At 51.8% G+C, this 18,136-nt stretch overlaps 10 protein-coding genes across 10 annotated transcripts; 6 read left to right on the top strand and 4 right to left on the bottom strand.

Moving 5' to 3' along the window:
• Positions 1-1,693: 1,693 nt before the first annotated feature.
• On the top strand, positions 1,694-4,037 carry HO173_011057 (uncharacterized protein; the record flags this gene model as incomplete). Its single annotated transcript, XM_037312941.1, has 2 exons — positions 1,694-2,264; positions 2,344-4,037. 2 exons carry the CDS (start codon positions 1,694-1,696, stop codon positions 4,035-4,037), a joined length of 2,265 nt encoding a protein of 754 aa, XP_037160173.1.
• A 706-nt stretch (positions 4,038-4,743) lies between these two features.
• On the top strand, positions 4,744-5,631 carry HO173_011056 (uncharacterized protein; the record flags this gene model as incomplete). Its single annotated transcript, XM_037312940.1, has 1 exon — positions 4,744-5,631. One exon carries the CDS (start codon positions 4,744-4,746, stop codon positions 5,629-5,631), a length of 888 nt encoding a protein of 295 aa, XP_037160172.1.
• A 325-nt stretch (positions 5,632-5,956) lies between these two features.
• HO173_011055 (uncharacterized protein) lies at positions 5,957-6,348 on the top strand (the record flags this gene model as incomplete). Its single annotated transcript, XM_037312939.1, has 2 exons — positions 5,957-6,082; positions 6,211-6,348. The coding sequence occupies 2 exons, from the start codon at positions 5,957-5,959 to the stop codon at positions 6,346-6,348; spliced, it is 264 nt and encodes an 87-aa protein (XP_037160171.1).
• Positions 6,349-7,184: 836 nt separating this feature from the next.
• HO173_011054 (uncharacterized protein) lies at positions 7,185-7,591 on the bottom strand (the record flags this gene model as incomplete). Its single annotated transcript, XM_037312938.1, has 2 exons — positions 7,185-7,500; positions 7,560-7,591. The coding sequence occupies 2 exons, from the start codon at positions 7,589-7,591 to the stop codon at positions 7,185-7,187; spliced, it is 348 nt and encodes a 115-aa protein (XP_037160170.1).
• A 1,318-nt stretch (positions 7,592-8,909) lies between these two features.
• Positions 8,910-9,572, top strand: HO173_011053 (uncharacterized protein; the record flags this gene model as incomplete). Its single annotated transcript, XM_037312937.1, has 1 exon — positions 8,910-9,572. The coding sequence occupies one exon, from the start codon at positions 8,910-8,912 to the stop codon at positions 9,570-9,572; it is 663 nt and encodes a 220-aa protein (XP_037160169.1).
• Positions 9,573-9,756: 184 nt separating this feature from the next.
• Positions 9,757-11,931, bottom strand: HO173_011052 (uncharacterized protein; the record flags this gene model as incomplete). The annotated part of the gene is made up of 1 exon (XM_037312936.1): positions 9,757-11,931. One exon carries the CDS (start codon positions 11,929-11,931, stop codon positions 9,757-9,759), a length of 2,175 nt encoding a protein of 724 aa, XP_037160168.1.
• Positions 11,932-12,165: 234 nt separating this feature from the next.
• HO173_011051 (uncharacterized protein) lies at positions 12,166-13,754 on the top strand (the record flags this gene model as incomplete). Its single annotated transcript, XM_037312935.1, has 2 exons — positions 12,166-12,638; positions 12,689-13,754. 2 exons carry the CDS (start codon positions 12,166-12,168, stop codon positions 13,752-13,754), a joined length of 1,539 nt encoding a protein of 512 aa, XP_037160167.1.
• A 201-nt stretch (positions 13,755-13,955) lies between these two features.
• HO173_011050 (uncharacterized protein) lies at positions 13,956-14,911 on the bottom strand (the record flags this gene model as incomplete). Its single annotated transcript, XM_037312934.1, has 2 exons — positions 13,956-14,335; positions 14,443-14,911. 2 exons carry the CDS (start codon positions 14,909-14,911, stop codon positions 13,956-13,958), a joined length of 849 nt encoding a protein of 282 aa, XP_037160166.1.
• A 1,082-nt stretch (positions 14,912-15,993) lies between these two features.
• On the top strand, positions 15,994-16,342 carry HO173_011049 (uncharacterized protein; the record flags this gene model as incomplete). Its single annotated transcript, XM_037312933.1, has 2 exons — positions 15,994-16,024; positions 16,080-16,342. 2 exons carry the CDS (start codon positions 15,994-15,996, stop codon positions 16,340-16,342), a joined length of 294 nt encoding a protein of 97 aa, XP_037160165.1.
• A 608-nt stretch (positions 16,343-16,950) lies between these two features.
• On the bottom strand, positions 16,951-17,747 carry HO173_011048 (uncharacterized protein; the record flags this gene model as incomplete). Its single annotated transcript, XM_037312932.1, has 3 exons — positions 16,951-17,232; positions 17,305-17,471; positions 17,519-17,747. 3 exons carry the CDS (start codon positions 17,745-17,747, stop codon positions 16,951-16,953), a joined length of 678 nt encoding a protein of 225 aa, XP_037160164.1.
• Between the last annotated feature and the right edge of the window lie 389 nt (positions 17,748-18,136).

Genomic DNA, 18,136 nt, shown 5'->3' with positions numbered 1-18,136 from the left:
AGAGAATATCGATGTTTGTGACCATCGACGTCCGTCAAGGTATCTGGGAGTGCGTTCTCGGCACAGTTGCAGTACCAGACGAGGTTCAGTGTGCGTTCTCCCGGTTTGAGGGTTCGTTTTTCTTGGGGTGTTGTGTATCTATGGCACCTTTTAGCGTTTATGAGAAAATTTGACGTGCTTGATAGTGGGCTTACATGGTTTTGTAAAGTTGAGTTCCAATGTATAGCGTGTTCTCCTGACCACAAGAATGTTTGATTTCCTCGGAGTGCAGGCGGGATCCGAAGCAAGGCGATACTGCACGAAGAGGGCTGTCGCGGGAGTACGCTTCAAGATCGTTGATGCAGGAACCCCACAGTCGGATTCTCGGCCAGTGCCCCAGAGGAACGATCCCCCGTGGAAGTGAAGGATAACTGTCCTCTGCTCATCACCGGGCTGGAAGAGCTTGGGATACCAGGCACCTCTGACGGCGGCTGGCTGCACCGCTGTGTGTTGTAAGACTCCGTCGTAGATGCCTATCTGGGGCCTAATTAAAATGAAGTGTTCTTTTTCAGCGCCACTGCATGAACATTGGAGGCAACATAGACTTGGTAAGAGTCACGTGGTGGAAGGACACTCTCAACAGCTCGTTTGTCAATGCCTGGCGGTAGGTCCATTTGGGATGCTGACGTGTCGACTTCGGGATGAAGTAGATGCTGAAGAATAGCATGCGGATGGCAATGTGTACTATTGCAACAAGTATCCATAGAGTCTTGCCCGGCTGACGAGTGCAGAATGATTGAGGTGGATTAGTCGTATTGAAAAGGCTTTCCGGAGTCACCAATGGTTGTAAGGTTAATTTGTGGATTTTGCATCCCTGAGTACGTGATAACTTGTTCCTAACGACCCAGCAGGAGATGGCTGTGGTGTAAGAATGTCAACCTCTGGATGCGGGACCCCTCATGCCGAGCAATGGTTCCTCAAAGTACGCAGGCTCGTACTGGAGTATGCAATACTTCATCAGACAGACCTTTTCAACTGACGCTCGCAATAAAGCAAATATTTTTAGGACTCTGCAAGAAGGAGAAGAGGAGGAAGAAGAAGAGTCTGATTGTTATGAGCAAGTGTGTATTTGGTGTGTAAGTATTTGGTCTAATGATACTTCAGGTTTCAAAATGGACAAGGGTACTCTACCTGCAGCCGGGCGCGATTGGCGTCTACAACATATTTTATACCGCGCTGGCGTTGTTGCTACATCAAGGCTATCAAGGCATGACTTGATGCGAAGCAGAATGTATGTATAGACAAATTGTCCTCCATGACTTGGCCTCCTGCCGGCCACATAATTGTTGACCCAGCGATGCGCGCCAAGAACTTCACGGAATTATCCGAGCCGCTTCTGGGCTTGAAGGATTGAGGCTTAGACGCTTCAGGCAGTGCAGTCTTTCCGTGCTCTTCCTTCAGGCTCTCCTATCATCTTGCTTGATAGAGAATCTGGGAAGGCTACATCGTTACCATCGTTCGCTCCAGTTGCGTGCGAAAAGAGCGTCGTAGGAATGGTCAAGCATACATCGTGCTGGAAGCTACCGACTTTCTGGCCAGCTGCGGCGTAGTCTGTCCACTTCTGCCGTCGATTGAGGCTTGAGATCTGATTTTAAGAGAAATTGTATATCATTGGTTAGCAGAAACTGGATTCTTACAACACCATACACGGACAATGGTATACCACACGATCCAGACGCTGCTTGAGAATGTCAAGACTCGATCGGATCCAGGTTCTGGAACGGTTCTCTGCGATGCCTGTCAGGGCATGTTCAAAATCTGGAACCGACCACAGCATACCCCCATCATTGGCACCCAGGTAGCTTTTGACGCCGTGAGATGGTATGGGAAGCTGGATTACTTCAGCGTCAATAATATGAGGCGCCATCATTCCTCGTCAGAGGATATGCAGGCAGCGGCCGACCAAGGCTGCCAGATATGCCTCGTTCTGTGTGAGCATTGGGCACAATTCGACGAGAGTGAGCAGCGTCGCGTATCAGCCTTTGTATCTGTAATCCAACAACCGATATGCGGGTTCATCCGAATGCAAGCCAAACCAGGAATGCGATTTTGGTGGCTCGATTTTTGGCGCAATGCTAGATCTTTTGCCTTGTGGTTGCGTTACCGAAAGACATTTTCATTGTACCGCGTTCAGCAACTCGCCAGGAACGAAGCTACAACCATACTCTTCCAATTTGGTGACGCTGACGATCGCGCCGTCATTCTCGAGCTTCATCCACATCTCGGTATGTCGATCAGGCGAAAAGCTCGGCGGAAGTTTGGGGTTTAGATCAGGCTGAAGCTAATATGATGTGGAAATAACAGATTGGTGGCATACATCCGCCTGCACCGTATGTGACGGAAGCGCGGTCCATGAGTTGGGCGACAGCACGGGTTCCCCAGATACCATAGCTCAAATTAAGCAATGGTATGGGAATTGTGTAGAAGGCCATCCAGATTGCTCTCCGGGTAGATTCACACCGGCTTTTGAAAACGCCAGTTGGATACCCACTCGTCTGATCAATATTGGCCAATCGAACGCATCAAAGAAGTGCTTTCTACAACTGTCCAACGAACTATCTCCGGTATCATACATGACTTTGAGTCATTGCTGGGGCGAGCGAGACGGGCCAAGGCCTCCAAAGCTCACAAACGCCAACGTTGATTCAATGAGAAACCGCATCCCCATCGAAGCTCTGCCGCGTAGCTTCAACGATGCCGTCCAAGTTGCACGCAGTTTGGGAGTAAGCTACTTGTGGATCGATTCGTTGTGCATCATTCAAGATTCAATGGAGGACTGGCGACGAGAATCGCGTCTCATGGACAAGGTCTATCGGTATTCTGCGTGCAACATTATGGCGGAAGCGGCCATAAATTGTGATGGAGGTTTGTTCTTCGGGAGAGATCCGCAACGACTTGGCATATTTACTCTTGATGAGAAGCAAACCTCGAGCCTGTCACATAGATCAACCGTCTGCTTTACCAAAGACTATGTCAATTCGAAGTCTGATAGGGGAAATGGTAGCCCGCTATATTCTCGTGGCTGGGTCTGTCAGGAGCGCTGGCTTGCCCCACGTCAGATATCATTCCATTCTAATCAGGTTTTTTGGGAGTGTACCAAACTCAAAGCATGCGAGGCATTTCCTTCCTGGGAAGCCAAGGTTGATCAAGATGGAAACTTTCCGACCCAACGCCGGACTTCTCAGCCATGGGACAAAGGCCTAGTTTATCCGCATAGACACACTGTCAATCGAAGGGAAACTTTTTCTTTCAGTTGGCGTGCAATGGTCGAAACTTATACCACCTGCACCCTCACCGAGGAGCAGGACAAACTGATTGCAATTCAAGGCCTCGTCAACATTTACAAATCGCTCCGGGACGATGATTACCTTGCAGGCCTCTGGCGAAAGCAGTTACCATCTGGGCTGATGTGGACAACTCGCAACGGTCTCCAAGCAAACGGTGAACCCACATACAGACCGGGGACATATCGCGCCCCATCCTGGTCTTGGGCTTCTGTTGAAGGCATAATCGAAATCTTCCCAGAAGTCTATCCCGAAGAAGAGAGATGGGTCGAGTTGTGCCAAGTCCTAGAGGCCAGGACTACTCCGTTGGGCGAGGATACCACAGGACAGGTCAGTGACAGTTACATCAAACTACGCGGACGCTTGCTCAGCACTGAAGACTTGAGCTTCCATAGTTCCCCTAAAGGCAAGATTGTTCAGATAACGAGATCCCGTGGGGGTGATCCTTCAAAGTCTTGGATCAATTGCCAGATCGATGATACCGTTCAATGGTCACCCAAGAACAATGTACTATTGCCGGTCCTCCAATGCGATCATCGCTCACCTCAATCTTGCATGCTGAAGGGCTTGGTTTTGGTTCCGGTAGAAGGCCATGCAGATACATTTGAACGAATCGGTACTTGGAATGACAACGCGACTCGCGAGGGCATTGACCCTTTTGGCTGGTTCAAAGAGGCTGCGGAGCAAGAAGAGCGAGTCATCCTCTTGGTATAAATCTGGTCATTAGCTAGGAGGTCGCACCTATATCCTGCCAGGTAGCTAGCCACTCAGGCACGAATCACGACTAATGTTCCCAGAGGGTGCGGAAACCACCCCGCTATTTTCGTGATATGTGTCTGTAGAAAGAATGTCATGTGATGAAAGGGATGCTATGACTGTAAAAGAACACTATGGCTCTATCAGAGAAAAATCGAATAAAGAGTCATACGCTGGTATAGGACGAGTATGTACGCTACTCGCTATGGACACGTATCTCCTGCATTGAGCACAGTGTACGCTATATGCGACTATATCATGGGACCTACTGACCCCCAGTCCCACTATGGCGAGTTGTGGATTTTTGGGCCGAGACTTTAATCGTATTTCCCATAGTCATTTCGACGGGCTTTCACATCGGAGGTAGATTCTATCAGGACAGGAGCAGACTCTTCTTACTCCTTAATTACCAACGACTACTGACTGTATGATCGCAGCTGCCGTGTATCATACGGCGAGGACTCGGCAAACCTGCCCAGATGAGATGACACCACGATCTGATGACGAAACGCCAAGACATTTCTTGAACAGTGCACTTGCTTTTGTCAACAATTGTATGTACACGGCACAGCTTTAAATCATAGCTTTCGGAGCTGGCCCTGTCATGCTATTAAATTAACGCATTCAACGCTACCGACTACTCAGGCTTGCTTCAAACTCCCTAATGAGCCCCAAATCAGGAGCGACGGACAATTCCAAGACCCCTGCGGCCGTGTCACTTGTTTCCGGCGGCATCGCGGGCGGAATCGAAGCAGCAGTAACCTACCCGTTCGAGTTCGCCAAAACCAGAGTCCAGCTCCGCGACGCAGGCTCCGCGTCCCGGCCGCGCAACCCGTTCCTCGTCGTCGCCGACGTATTCCGCAACGAGGGTGCAAGGGCGTTGTACAAAGGCTGCTCCTCGCTCATCGTCGGGTCCGTCGCCAAAGATGGCGTCCGCTTCCTCTCCTTCGACATGATCAAGAGCGCCTTCAAGGATCCCGACACGGGCGCGCTGTCGCCCCTCCGTAACTTGTTGGCGGGGATGAGCGCCGGGATCGTGGCGAGCGTCTTCGCCGTCACGCCGACCGAGCGGATCAAGACGGCGCTGATCGATGATGCCCGGACGGCCAAACGCTTCCGTTCGGCACCGCATGCCGTGAGGGTCGTTTACGCCGAACACGGTTTCTTGGGCCTCTATCGCGGCTTCGCGGGGACTACGCTCAAGCAGGCTGGCGCCACCGCTTTCCGCATGGGGTCGTATAATGTACTGAAGGACTACGAGAACAGCAAACACATTGCGCAGAGTACGGCGACGAATTTTGCGAACGGGGCGGTGGCCGGAACCATCACGACGTATGCTACGCAGCCGTTCGATACGCTGAAGACGAGGTCGCAGAGCGCGAAGGGGGCGAGTACCGTGGAGGCTTTCCGGAGCGTGCTGGCGGATGATGGGGTGAGAGGTTTCTGGCGGGGAACGACGATGAGGTTGGGGAGGACGGTCTTCAGCGGTGGGATCTTGTTTACGGTTTATGAGCAGGTCGCTGCGGTTTTGAATCCTGTGTTTCAGCGATGAGCGGTCAAAATTTTCCCAGGTTAAGCTAGCGTGTAGCGGTCTCGGGAATCGTTTCAAAAGGTCGAAGCTGAGCCTTGTTCGACAATGCAGCAAGTTAGCGGACACCGCCTTCTTCAACTGAAGTTCTAATCGGGCTGGAGACCTCTTGTCCTTCATGTTGTAAAACACGATCTCCATCTCTGCATCTGCAACAATCGAACAGCTACGAATAGACCACACAGAAAGCTCGACCGTGCAATCGCCACAATAATGCCTTGTGTCGACCATGGCTGATACGGACTAATAGTCTAAACGGGGCGAATCGACCGACATCGCCCCGCATACGATGCTCGGGGAGTCGCGACCAGCTCAACTCCGCCAAATAGGACTTTTCGAATCGGGTTTGGATGAGCAAAGCGCGGTCTACGAGTACTACTCAGACGCAACGCTTCGAGGTGAAGGCATCCCACGAGTAAGTATCTACCCAGTATCCACCTATTGGCTCATGGATGCAATATGGCTTCAGTATGAAGGCTCGACAGCATGTGATGTTCATTTTTACCCTCTACGCTCTCGGCTCACTTGTCTCAAATTTTCCAGGCGCACCTTCGCGGGGTGGAGTTAGGGCGGCGGGAGGCAGTTTGCTCGATGTGGGCGTGCCAGTCGTTGGGAACGGGGAACGAGGAACGTTTACGGGGAGAGGTTGTTAGGGATTATTCCTCCGGGGGCCTCATATAGGGCCCAGATAGGGGTGTGTGCAGCGTGAAGTGCGGACACCCCCGGGCATGGCTTTTCAGCCTGGGGGTAACTCGGGTTGCTGACAGAGGTTGTGAAGGTTGTGAGCTGTACGAGCGTGCCTGAAGGGTCCGTTGGCATTAGGTATATCTACCGTCACACGTGTCCATAGCATAGATCTCCTCATTGATTTATTCCTGGTTATACACCACCGTGGACTTATTCTATTTACGATTCTAATATATTTAAACCCAAACTTCTAATCTCTAAATCTTCAATATATTGGGTAGAAACTATAGAGTTTCTAGTATATAAAGTAGTGTGGGTATAAAGTTCTTTAAGAATAAGGAATTTGGATTATTGATTCTAGAGGGTACCAAAACCGTAGGATCTTTCTTAGTCTCTTAAGAATGAAGAAAGCAAGGGTAACTCGTAGTTGTTATGTTATAGATGGTATTCTCGTCTCTTTTATCGGTTTCGGTTGTTGCTATCTTGTATGCCTCAGCTTCTGATCTATCTTCTTCTCGCCATGGAGACTGCTCAATCCCTCTTCAGGCCAACTCTACCACCTTTCCGAAGGCCGAGTGCGTTGATCAAGCAAGAAAGGACAATCCATCCGATGCACGTCCAGAAGCCAGCACGATACCCAGTCCAAAGTGCATCAGGTAAAGTTTTGTCGGCGTACTTCGAGTTGTGTGTCACGGAATTCGACACGACGCCAATGAGAGCAAGTCCAATAGCTTGGCCAAACTGACCGACGGGATTGGAGACTGCACCTGCAAGCGCTTGTGTCCGATCCAGAAATACTCCCGAGACGAGAAGGATACCCACCGTGAATATCACGAAGGGAAATAGCAATCAGCAAAATATCCACGCTTCTTGGACTTCGGACTATAGTTAAGCTCACCATCGGGATTGAGTGGCTCGAATATTTGCGCAGGAAACGCCGCATACCAGTACGGCCAGCTTGGAGAGTTGACAGCCATGAGTAAGGGGGCCACTGCACCGAGAGCCGACGAGATCAGGACTAGGTAGACCACCGGGAATTTGTCAACGACGAGGCCGGTGACGAGGTTCAGGATCGCAGCCAGAACCATGCTCGGCACGAAGCGATTTGATGCTTGAAGTGGGGAAAGCAATTTCACTTGTTGCCAGCTGCGTTAGCCGTCAGCGAGCCCCGTGGCCCCTTAGGAAAATTGGGCCGGTAAATTTACAAGAGACCGCAGAAGAGCTCCATAGTTTGCATAACGGCGTATGAGAGAAGGACATGAGGCATATACTAGTAAATAGTATATTTAGCCACAACGAATTCGGTATCAAAGCTGGCTTCTGCAATCCTCCCTGCCTGCCAACCCATAGAGCGAAGACCGGGATCAGTAATAGGCTGACCGTCAGTGGTGCAATGACGTTGGCATGTCCAACATATAAAGCGCTGGTAGAGATAATGCTATCAGAGTACCGTCAGTGACTTGAAAAGGTGGGAAACGGGGGTTTGGCTCACACCAGCACATAAGCGAGTAAAGCCAAGCATGCTGTTGCAAAAATCGCTCCTGTCCAATCAATATTGGTTTTCAGCCTCTCCAGGGTTGGGGGCTGCATCAGCGAGTCCGCTGGGATGGCCCATGTCCCAACAAGAAGGCAAACCATGATCGACTCAGCGCACACAGCTCTCCAGCCAATGATATCGACAAGAACACCGCCCAGCAGGAGTCGTCAAGAGAACCCAGGCGGTCGCCCGAGACCCATACACGCGAAACCAACATTGCGTGTCTCGCCGCTGGGAAGGGCATTGGTGAGTATTCCCACCGAGAGGTGGGGGCAGACAAAGCACTACTGCTATTCCTTGCATGGCGCGGAACATGATCAACTCGATAGCGGTACGAGCGAGGCCACACGCGAGTACGAAGCAGGCGAGGAAGACACATCCCGTGAGGAATAGGGGCCGGCTGCCGACAACGTCGGCGACAGCCCCGGCGGTTAGGGGACATGGGCGAGTTTTTCCTGGGGGCGCATACATTGAACTTCGGGGACCTCTATTAATAAGCCAGATCGGGCGCTTTTCCGAAGCAGCTTTAATTCTAAGCGCATTTTCAACCTCAGGCGAGCCCTTCAGGCGGGGTGTTATCCGAGGCTTGGCGCAGGAGTCTTGGCATGTGCAGGACATTTGGTTGCCCATCTCCGTACAGCATAATTATATCTTCGAGTCTCCGTATTCCTAACTTCAACCTTCCTCATCCGTAAGAATGTTACACGCATTTTCGCATGTTCGCTATGAGAATCATGAACCGATACGACTATGACGTAGGACACCGACTTGGCCAATCCTTCTCCTCGCTTCCACAATCTTTCTAAAGACGGATGACTCACTCAAATGAGTCACTCGCACAAACGGAGCACCATAACGAAGTCCATTCCTCCTTCTCCCTTATAGCAATGCCCAGTCGCGCTCCGCTTGAGCAACCTCTGCAGCATCTCTCATACCTCGCCCTTGACCGGAGCGTCGGGACCCACACTACTCCCTCATAACCTCCAATCGTCTGCACCACACCGACCACATCTCCAACATGTCCTCACCGAACCCTGCCTACACAATCACCTTCCTCCCACCCCCAGGCCCCGCCGTCCTATCCATCCCCCGGTCCTCCTCCCCCTACCGCCCCGTCTCCCCCACCGACCCATCCATCCCGCACGCCTTCCACGACGCCCTCGCCATCCGCGACGCCGTCTTCACCATCGAGCAAAACTGCCCCGCCGACGAAGACCTCGACGCCGATGACCCCGTCTCCTGGCACTGGGTCCTCTACGACGCGGACGCCGTCCCGGCCGCCACCATCCGTCTCATCCCGGCCCAAGCGCACGCCGACGACGGGACGGCGGTCGCGGGGCCGAATTACAAGGACAGTCGGCTGTGGGATGGCCAGGAGCCGTATTTGATGATCGGCAGGTTGGCGACCCGGAAGGAGTTTCGCGGGAGGGGGTATGGGAGGGCGGTGGTGGAGGAGGCGTTGCGGTGGGCGGCGGGGCATGAGGGGGAGGTGGTGAGGGATTGGCGGGATGGGGAGGGCAGGAGGGCGGTGTGGAGGGGGTTGTTGTTGGCGCACGCGCAGGCGGACAGGGAGGAGTGGTATGCGGGTTTGGGGTGGCGGACTGATGAGGGGATGGGGAGGTGGGATGAGTGTGGGATTCGGCATGTGGCGATGTGGAGGAGGGTGGAGGTTAGAGGGTAGGGAAGGGTTGGAGGGGATACCCAGTTGGTATACAGGGGAAGATCGGGGACGTTGCGCATAAGAAGGCTAGGGATGGCTACGCAAGCGGTGCATATGCGCATTGAAGTCGCTTGATTGGGTATCATTATGCACATAAAGATTGTCTGTGAACGCCAATGCCATGGATTTACCCCGTTCCATGGCGTTATCCTTTGGCTTCTTCCCCGAGCATTTGCAAGGCGTTCTCGTACTCCTCCCTCGCCTCCTCGTTCACATCGATGGCCAAATTCCGCCGGATCACTCGCTTGTCTGGGCCTCTGACCAGCATTTCTGACTTTGCAATGCCGGACTTGTCCTTCCAGAACCATTTTCCTTGGTTATGCAACACTAGGGTTGTGGCTTGGCCCGCTTTTCCGGCCCTCGCAGTGCGCCCAACACGATGCACGTAGCTCGTTGCACTCTTCGGCATATCGTAATTGATGACCTGCGCAAGGTCTGGTATGTCAAGACCTCGCGACGCCCGATCAGATGCTATCAGTACTGAGAGCTTTCGCTTCCGGAAAGCGGCCAGCGTTTTGCGGCCGGATGCCCCAGCTGTGGACTTGGTGAGGGTACCGATCTGCCATGATGGACGGAGAAGTGCAAGGAGTCGAGCCAGTCGAATGGCCTGTTCGTTGCTTTCAGTGAAAACTAAAGTGCCATGGTTCAAGGGTTTATCGGCCCCAAGTAGTTGACTCGAGAGATCGTTAGACTTTGATGATGAATCAGATCCTTGGGAAAGATCCTCGCTGTCCGTAGAAGACTTGCCCTCATTCTCTTCAGCGCTTTTCGAAGGGACGGGTGAATACCGGCGATTCTTGCCAATGAGCGGGTCAGAGCCCGATTCGAGGAGCTCGATCAGATACAGCGGTTTATCCTGGATATTATGTTCCGATATTGGAACGCCGTACTCTTGTAGACTTTCCGGGATATCTACCCTTCCTCTTTCACCTCCAATGGCTGCGTCCCCGTCGTCTATTGCCATTCTTTGGGTTTGACCTTCAAGAACAACCAACTTAGGTCGCCTGAGCTTAAGTGTCGTCAACTTGCTGATATCCCTTGTCATCGTTGCGCTCAGAATAATCTTGCGAACCTCCCTTCGTCGAAATATATGAAAGATGTTTGATCGTGGCTGATGGAAGGCATCCGGCGGCGGCAAGTACTCCAGACCAGGCAGCACAACATCGACCCATTGTTGGAAGCTTTCATTAAGTAGTCGATCGGCCTCATCAATGACAAGCCACCGTACGTGCTCCAGAGTAAAGCCAGTCGTGGAATGGATATGTTCAACTAGCCGACCAGGTGTGCAGATGAGTATATCAACCTTTGAGTTATATTCGACAACGTGGTTATAGAACAGTTCCAGGTCATCCTTTGACCCAAACCTCTTGTCCAAGTCCCAGTCCATTAGCTCCTCAGCCTCATCAACCTCTTTCTCTTGCTCCGCTTTGTAAGCTTCAGGGTCGTACCTCTGACCTTTTTCAACGAGCACTGTCTGCTCTTCCTTCAGCGACTTGCTCCCAACTGCTGTCGCAATCTTGAGCCCGCTGCCAGCACTGCAGAGATCTAGAGACTCTCTAACTTGGTTGACAAGCTCCCTAGTAGGAACAACAATCAGACCTCTCAATCTGGTGACTGGCTTGTCACGTAGGTCCTGTACTATTGGTAGGACATAAGCGAGCGTCTTCCCGGACCCAGTAGCGGCGGAAACGCAAACGTCCCCAGTATGCTGCTGTGGTCCAGGAAGAAGCATCGGAAGAACGGCAGACTGGATTGCGAAGGTGGCTAAGTGACCCCTTCTTTCCAGTGAAGCAAGCATATCGCCATGGAGTGCGAGGGTTTTGAAAGGTACAGTATTCGCAGAAGAAGCCAATACTGGGGTTTGAAGCCATTCGGGAAGAGCAGAGAATGCAGATACTTGATGATCTTCCTTCACGGGTGCAGGTTGCGGTAATGGCTCCAAGCCGTGTAACTCAACGTCCATTACATCCTTCTGCCTCTCGCCTTCATCATCTTCCGCTGCGACGGTCTTCTCATCCGTCAATTCAGCAGATCTTTTGGCGGCCTTACCGTACTTGTCCAACACGGTCTTGTGCCTATCACGTATGGCGATCTGATGATGAACGCCCTCAGTATCGGCAGATCCGAGATGCGCTTCCTCATCACCGTGATCATTCGAGGCGACAGATTCCTGGGACTCTTCCCGAGGCTTTGCTTGCTGGGAAATTATAGTGGGAGCAGACTTGCTCTTTTTCCGCTTTTTTGCGGGACGTGATGGCTCGCTATGATGAGAAGCTTTTGGCGGCGGTGGGATATATCTGTTGTAGAACGGCGAAGCCATGAGGTATCGCTTGCGAATGAGTTAGCTGAAAGTGGATATCCATTTGAATATCAAGATCTCGGATTTGATAGCCGCGCCTAACGCCACGCGCCGGTATCTAATCTAGCGCCTTCGATATCAGATCTCGAAGTAAAGGACCAAGCATAAACATTAAAATCCATCGAATGCTCATGATGTATTTTTTCGATATTCAATCCAGTTTCCATTGGATCCCGAATATTGGAAGCCTTCAAAATGACGTACAATATCGCCATGGTCAGCGACTTCTTTTTCCCCCAACCCGGCGGCGTTGAAAGCCACATCTACCAACTCTCGACCAAGCTCATCGATCGTGGCCATAAAGTCGTCATCATCACCCATGCATATGAAGGACGAAGTGGTGTTCGATATCTTACGAATGGCCTCAAGGTCTACCACGTACCTTTCTTTGTCATCTATAGAGAAACTACTTTCCCGACTGTTTTTTCCTTCTTCCCAATATTCAGGAATATCATCCTGAGAGAGCAGATCGAAATCGTGCATGGGCATGCAAGCTTGAGCAGTCTGTGTCACGAGGCTATTTTACATGCCAGGACTATGGGGCTGAGAACGGTCTTTACCGATCATTCGCTTTTTGGGTTCGCGGATGCTGCGAGTATCTTGACGAATAAGCTCCTGAAATTTACTTTGAGCGATGTGGATCATGTCATTGGAGTCAGCCACACTTGGTATGTAACATTGACTGGACTTTTAATAATTTGTGCTGAGATTATGATAGCAAAGAAAACACAGTCCTGCGAGCTTCATTGGACCCGCTGATGGTCTCAGTGATCCCCAACGCTGTCGTGGCAGAAAATTTTCAGCCTTTGGCTCTGCAGAACCGTGCGAAAACCCACCAGCCAATCTCGCAACTTGACGCTCGCCCTCCGCCACCACCGCCTCAACGACTTGGTCCTGAGGATACTATTACGATCGTCGTGATTTCTAGGCTCTTCTACAACAAAGGCACTGATCTTCTCATCGCAGCCATTCCTCGAATCCTGGCAGCCGATTCTCACGTCCGCTTTATCATCGCTGGTTCTGGACCCAAAGCTATAGATCTAGAGCAGATGCTCGAACGACGAGTGCTGCAAGATCGAGTCGAGCTACTCGGACCTGTTCGTCATGAAGAGGTTCGGGATGTCATGGTCCGAGGCCATATATACCTGCATCCTAGTCTAACCGAAGCCTTTGGTACTGTCATCGTCGAAGCCGCTAGCTGTGGCTTGTACGTCGTGTGCACTCGTGTAGGGGGCATACCCGAAGTACTGCCTCCGCATATGACTACTTTCGCAAAGCCAGAGGAGGACGATCTGGTAGCTGCTACAGGCAAAGCAATCTCAGCTTTGAGAGCTAACAGGATCCGAACCGAAGGCTTCCACGACCAAGTCAAGAAAATGTACTCTTGGACCAATGTCGCAGAGCGAACAGAACGAGTCTACGACGGCATCACAGGTGCGATTAGCGAAGAAGAATTCTACGGCGACGTCTCAGGCGGTGGCTGGTCTGCCACTCGAGGTAGGGCGGGTGTGCAGAGCTTTGCGTTGATTGATCGCTTGAAGAGATACTACGGCTGCGGTATCTGGGCCGGCAAGCTCTTTTGTCTTTGCGTCATCATCGATTACTTGCTCTTTCAGCTGCTGGAGATGGTGTTCCCAAGGGCCAACATCGACATTTGTAGGAACTGGCCGAAGAAGCGAAGGGAGAGCAGGGACCAGATTGACGAGGAGTGGGATGAGGCTATGCCTTTGAGGATGGCTAGAAGTCGGGCTTCGTCAAGGAGGCCTGGAAAGCGGCGCTTTTAGCTCAAATCCTGCTGAGGCTGGCGTATGTGGATGGGACGTGGTGGCAATATTGTACGCGTATATTTCCGCGGCTTTCTCCTTCGTCGATACCAATAACCGTCGTTCAAGCTCAATACCAGGGGCTCCCGTGTATTATTGAGCGTTGAACAAGAGAAGTCCAGCGCCAGAGCTATGCAATTCCTCCCTTCTGACCGCCTATCCTCATTTCTTCTTCCCTCCCTCTCTTCTCCTTTTTCCCCCAGCCGCCGCCCCCTCCACACTCCCCTGCCCCCCTCCTCCCATCCCTCCCAGCATCCCAGCCAGTCCTCCTGGTCCACCACCGCCTCCTCCGCCCCCTCCTCCCTGCGCGTTCTGCATCTCTTGCATCACGTCCTTCAATATATTCTCGCTGACCCCGCCTCCACTCAGCGCCGGCGAATGTAGCGGTAGTATGTCATTAATTATCCACCCTTTCGGTACAGCGGGCGGTGGTATGGGAAGTTGCGGTGGGGGCATTCCTTGGATTCTTAGGCGGAGTGGCGATTCGGCGGTTGTGGGGTGGACTTTGAGGTGCTGGGAGATTAGGGTGTAGAGGTGGTGTTCTGGACCATCAATGTATCAGCCGGTGCATTAAGTCCCTCGAGTAAATATCCAGAAACTCCGTGTAGACACGGTAACTTGGGGTGTGTGTAGGGAATAAAGAGCATACTATTCTTCACCTTCGCACTCCTCGCCCTTCCCCCCTCCTTCACCAACACCCGCACCCGTCCCGGATTCGCCCAATCCCTCGGATGCGTCTTCCCGGGCTCAAACACCGTCTTCAATCCCAGCAATTGTACCGCGTCGACAATCTCCCTCGCCAGAGGGTTTTTGACGGCCTGTTCGGCGCTCACGCGGCGCCCTTGGGAGCGGGTCTTGCTGGCGTCGAAGTAGAGCGGGTAGAGGCATTGGTAGTGCTTGTATTCTGGTGGAGAGGTGGAATTGAAGGATGGCGTTTGAGGTTGCCGGGATTGGAGGGGCGGTTGTTGTCGTTGCGGAGGGTGGAGAGAAGAGGGTGGGGGGATGCTGGCGGGGCGTATGAGGGTGTCGGTGAAGTCGTCTGGGTCCTGCTCCGGGGGGTCGGAGTCGGAGTCGGAGTCGGAGTCGGAGAGCTCCTCTATTCGTGCGTGTTGGGACATGTTGAGCGGTAGAGAGAAAGGTGGTGGAGGTGATGGTGGATGGCTGCTTGGGAGAGTGAGGCGAGTGGGCGTTGGTGGCGTTGGCTTGGCGCCAGACAAGTCAACAGAGAATTCTCATCTGAATGTATTATAATGAACACCTTTCTCTCATGCTGCCTACATCCAACTCTCGTTTGCGATCTCGTTCGTGCTCTTGATCAATATAATTAAGATACAAGAGATTTGTCGTATCTCAAACAGAATGGAGAATTTTCAGAACGAATTGATTACTTCAGACTTCCCTGAGATCCCATACGATACACAGTACTAATACTTCGAATGACTGAAAGTACAAGATGATTGGAAGAAGTGGGAGCCGGATGTTGACACGCCACTACGAGTATCGCCTCTACAGCAAGACATCCTTAGACATCAACAGACCATGTTCGGCATCTTTTTTCACTCCCAATGAGCGGTAACCCGTGCGTTACAACACATATTCTACAAGAAGAGTATCTGCTCGTACGATATTGGCGCTTTGCCCTAAAAATTCAACGCGCAGAGTAATTGTTACATCGTAATTGCGCTGGTGCACAAGAAAGAGGCGATTCGCGAGCGGCTCCGCACCAATATCTATGGGTGTGTTCCCCATTATGAGTCTTAGATTTTCAAGTCTTGAAACAAAAGCCCGCTTTCTTCGCAAAACCTTTCATGGGAGAAGTTCGTCATGCAACTTTCCTCTCAATGTCTCTTGATACTTCTCTCGCAACTGATCTTGCGGGCTACCGCAAGCTCAGCTTCCCTTGCGAATCTGACCAGCTCTCCGGATAGCACCGATTCCCGAAGCACTCTCAACAATACTATCCTAGGTGCATTTGTCCCCAACAGCTTCACTATCCAACCAAGTAGCCCTGGGGCCCGACTCGGTCCTAATCAAGGCTTCGCAAAGACTCAAGTCCTCTTCAAAGTGCTACAAGGCCTTCATATCCTCGCAGTGGAGGATTTTGACGCGGAGACCGTACCTCGTTCTTTCGATCATCCTTGGTTCACACTTTTCATTGACGGACTGACTTTGGAACCGAAAAGCAACATACTTATCAAGTATGCAATTTGGTGACTCTACAGTGCAACATGGTACATGTTATCTAATAGCTTTTACCGCGAATTGACGTTTAAACTCCATCGGAAGGATCTGTGGTCGGTCAGATTCGTTTCATCAAGAAAGATAATTCCATATTGAGCAGCAGCAATAACAATAACGCCGACACCAACAGCCTACTCACTGCCCTACCAAACACCCATTCAACCTTGCTAGGCATTCCAGCTACAAATGTCACAAGCAGCTCAGCATTGAGCACCATCTACCACAACGGTCGTCTCACAGCCGAAATCGACATGGCTGGGCGACCGCTCTCTTCAGCAGACGTTTTCATGACCATCTTCACAGCCTAGTTGCAATGGCTCCATACCCAAGGAGACAGGTCGTACGCACCTTCAGCGATAGGGGTGACTACAACATCTCGCTTCAGGTTATTGATCCAGCGACACCACTACGCGGACAATGCCCTTGGCTGACATTTGAAGCTGTTATTTGGGCCTTGGGAAATGTTCCAATTGCTATGGTCACAGATGACAACAATTGGAGGGAGATACGGATGACGATTAAAGTTGATATTGGGTTGGTTGGTAGAGGGAGAATGGTTGCGGATCAATCAGCAACCGCTGGTTTTGGCCAGTTCATACAATTTGAATGTCACCTCCTTGTGATTTACCTAGAGGAGACTTGTGAGGCATTGGAGCAGTGTTGCCCCCTGAGAAAGGAGAAGTCTTCAACGGGCGGCGACATGGTTAGGGTTGCGAGGAAGACGAGAAATGGCAGGACTGGTTGACAGGTTATAGACTCCAGGATGTGTTCATGATTGGTACGATTGATCAGATAGAATCATCGATGATGTACCTGAGCTCGAGCCGAAGCGCTACATCTTCGCCTGAGTCGGGCAACCACTGAGTGAAATATGTCGAGACGAATACATAGCGCTGAGGAACAGTGACTCGAAGATTCACAAGCCGGTTCTCTTGGAATTGCGTGGGCTATTGGGAGCCCATTCAACCTCGAAGGCGATCACGGACTCCCAATCGCGACAATAGTGCGTTCTGTTCCACATATGGTGCCCCTCCGCATTCGAGTGCTCCAAATTCGTGTCCGCAGCGCACATGATGGATTGGCGAAGATAGTCAAAACAGTGTCCCGCATGCCAATCGCCTGAGTTTTTACTGTCGTAGTCGAAGGTGCCGTCGAGGGCGTGGTAGAAGGCGAGGCGCAGGACATAGAGGCAGTGAATCTGAGTAGCTCGATCAGTCTATCCATCTGAATCTGACCGTAGAGACTGTATCGAAACTTCCGGCTAGCATACCTGGTGAAATGCACTAATGACTGTCTCATTCTTAGCCAAGGACGGGTGGAGGATCTTGCCGCCATTGGGATCCAATTCGTGCCATGCTGGTCCTGCTACTGGATCATCGAAGCCGTGTGTGAATGTTTCGTTGTATACGAACTCCCTCACCACGGTTCCCGGTGGCTCTGTAGGTGTTAGCCATATCCTACCTTGAGGGTTGGGGAGGACCAACGAAGGAGACCATGCTCGTGTGAGGATCCTTCAGGTTTCCACGCCCCAGCTGCGAAACCGACGCCGAAGCCGAAGAGCGTGGTGAACAGGAGGCTTGCGAGCGCGACGAGAATGGTTCGCTTCTGCGTCCGCTCGACGAGTGTGAGTGCGGGAAGCTTCTCAGAGCTCAACTCTTCGTCTGAACCAGTGCTCATCGGTCTGTAAGACCAATCGGTAAACGGTGCCCACATATCCAACTTCGTAATGGTTACTACCGAACACCTAGGAAGACGAGAAACTTACTCGAGTGTTCATTCCAAGAGTTGGTCCGTGTAAAGGGGGCAGTCGAGACTTGCAGCAGCAATACTCCTTCTGATGTGGGCAGAGAGTAGGGGGTGTTAGCTCGTGGTGGGTAGGGACTTTCTTCTGCCGACATCAGATCTGGAGGCGGGCCCCCTCTTTGGGAATCGGTATGCAGAGTGACGCCAAGCTACGTTAGCTTGCAGATTATCATTGACGATTCTACGATGATTGTCATGCTGCATTCCAAGGCGGTGAGTGATTTCAGAGCTTTCCTGGATTGGCAGGTGGTGGAACAGTTCAAATGGAAGGGACGGATCCGCGACCTGTGCACGCTAAA

The sequence above is a fragment of the Letharia columbiana genome (genome assembly GCF_014066305.1).
Source record: "Letharia columbiana isolate WasteWater2 chromosome Unknown Sc0000055_s1, whole genome shotgun sequence".
Taxonomy (NCBI): domain Eukaryota; kingdom Fungi; phylum Ascomycota; class Lecanoromycetes; order Lecanorales; family Parmeliaceae; genus Letharia; species Letharia columbiana.
This window is presented reverse-complemented; position numbering and strand designations above follow the sequence as displayed.